Genomic DNA, 2,370 nt, shown 5'->3' with positions numbered 1-2,370 from the left:
ACATGATAAAGACATATAAAATACTGCGCGGAATAGACAAGGTGGACAAAGACGGGATGTTCCAGAGATGGGACACAGAAACAAGAGGTCACAATTGGAAGTTGAAGACTCAGATGAATCAAAGGGATGTTAGGAAGTATTTCTTCAGTCATAGAGTAGTCAGGCCGTGGAATAGCCTAGAAAGTGACGTAGTGGAGGCAGGAACCATACATAGTTTTAAGGCGAGGTTTGATAAAGCCCATGGAGCAGGGAGAGAGAGGACCTAGTAGCAATCAGTGAAGAGGCGGGGCCAGGAGCTATGAATCGACCCCTGCAACCACAAATAGGTGAGTACAAATAGGTGCGTACACACACACACACACACACACACACACACACACACACACACACACACACACACACACACGCACACACACACTCACGCACACACGCACACACACACTCACACACTCACACACACACACACACACACACACACGCACACACACACGTAAACTGTGATCTTCGCTTGTTTCACAGGTCTTTTGGAAAGCAATGCCGTGGATGGAGGCTCCAAGTACCCACTGACGGGAACCATCACCAAGAACCCAAAGGAAAGAATTGTCTGTAAGTTACACAGTAGCTAAAGGAAATATTAACTATATGTTATATTAACAACTATATTAATATATTAACTATGTATTAACAACGAATACTAATATATCTTACGGAATTCCAGCGTAGAAAGGGTTTATTTTGTACCAAGTTTTGTTTCTGTTAATGGTCACTTGTATAAATACATTGTTAAATGCTCCAGTCTTCAGGACACAAGTGATTTGATGAGCAGGTTAAATGTGCAACACATGGGTATCTTCAGTGAAAGACGTTTCGGCTGAACAGCAAACTTTACCATTTTAATACAGTGGCATGAGGATAGAGACTGCTGCATCTCTCCATATTTACAACATTATTGCTAAATCTCTGAAAGGCCATATGGGCCTGACTTACTGTCACTAGCAGGTCCCGCCCACATGTGACTGTGTTCTCACCTTTTGCCTCTCACCATTTCCTCCACTGGCTATAGTATAGAATTCTCCGTCCTCTTGTAACTGTGTCAAATTCACACGGTTTGCTGTGTATGTGAAATGTCTCTCTGTCAAGGCACCCAGTCTTAGTTATCAGCTTATTGGTATTATACCTACCATCTACTGATATATATGATTTGCCTTGTTCTTGACTTTTTCCTGAGCCCATATTCTGATATGCCATTAGAATATTTTTCCCCTTTCTGCCTTTTACCTTTCTCATTACCTCTTCACTTGACATGTCTACTTATGTTCTCAAATGTTCTCTCTTGCTCGTGAGTTAAAGACGTACCAAGGCAAATCGAAAATTCTTCTAATATTTTCTCTTGAAGGTCTAGATTATATGTGAGGTGATGTTTACCTTTCAGCCGTTCGTGCAATCCAGAGAGGCACCGGTAAGTCACTGGGGTTCGCAGGTGCCGGCCCCGACCGCCTTCGTGGGTTCTTAGGATACTCTCCCGAAATTTAAAAGAGTGTTGGTAAATTTTCATCAGAACCAGCCAAGATTACATAACTACCATTTAATGGTTCATTAAAAAACTTTGTAAAAATTTCAGCGGTCTCAATTATGACTCAAGTTATGACTTTGTTTAATGATTTAACTTTGATACGGAAAGTTCTTTTTTATTTTATTTATCCCCCCTCCCCCAAAAAAAGCCTCTAACGGGAGTCTTATTAACTTGATGCCCCGATCATCACTGTTTCACTCCAGAAAAAATTACTCTGAGATGTTTAGTTCTTAGCTCATTGATTACGATCATCGGTGATTGATAAGTGGTAATCGAGCAATCAGTGGATCAGTGAGGTTGAGACAGTTTGTCGGCAGTGTTTAGAAGGGTTAGATAATCCACAGTCATGCGGGGAATGAGCGATGTCATCAACACTGCTGTAAGGTATGGGTAGCATGAGCACTAATGTGAGGTACCAGCGGGATGATTAATGATGATGTGAGGTATGGGTAAGGTGATCAGCAGTTATATAAAATTCTTGTCACAAAGAATAGTGTCCATTTTGTAACAACAACACTCACATTTTATGCAAAGTGTTTAAAGTCACCATGAAAATAAAGACTGAAAAAATATGGATATTTTTTATTGCCACTAAAATTACTTTGTGAAAGTTTAACAGGAAAACATATACAAGACAGTAAGTAATATATATACATTCTATCATGTTTCCAGTATGATGGATACATTCTATCATGTTTCCAGTATGATGGATACATTCTATCATGTTTCCAGCATGATGGATACATTCTATCATGTTTCCAGTATGATGGATACATTCTATCATATTTCCAGCATGA

At 39.9% G+C, this 2,370-nt stretch overlaps 1 protein-coding gene across 1 annotated transcript in view; it reads left to right on the top strand.

The window, feature by feature from the left end:
- LOC128691631 (uncharacterized) overlaps positions 1-2,145 on the top strand; it is a 12,000-nt gene extending 9,855 nt beyond the window's left edge. Inside the window, exons 4-5 of the mRNA XM_070088756.1 lie at positions 520-606; positions 1,433-2,145. Of these exons, the coding sequence (XP_069944857.1) occupies positions 520-606; positions 1,433-1,533 (188 nt within the window). The 3' untranslated portion in view covers positions 1,534-2,145. The remainder of the gene's footprint in view (positions 1-519; positions 607-1,432) is intronic.
- Positions 2,146-2,370: the final 225 nt, after the last annotated feature.

This window comes from Cherax quadricarinatus, chromosome 26, assembly GCF_038502225.1.
Source record: "Cherax quadricarinatus isolate ZL_2023a chromosome 26, ASM3850222v1, whole genome shotgun sequence".
In the NCBI taxonomy this organism is placed as follows: domain Eukaryota; kingdom Metazoa; phylum Arthropoda; class Malacostraca; order Decapoda; family Parastacidae; genus Cherax; species Cherax quadricarinatus.
Note: the sequence above shows the minus strand (reverse complement) of the source record. Positions and strands in the feature narration are given on the sequence as shown.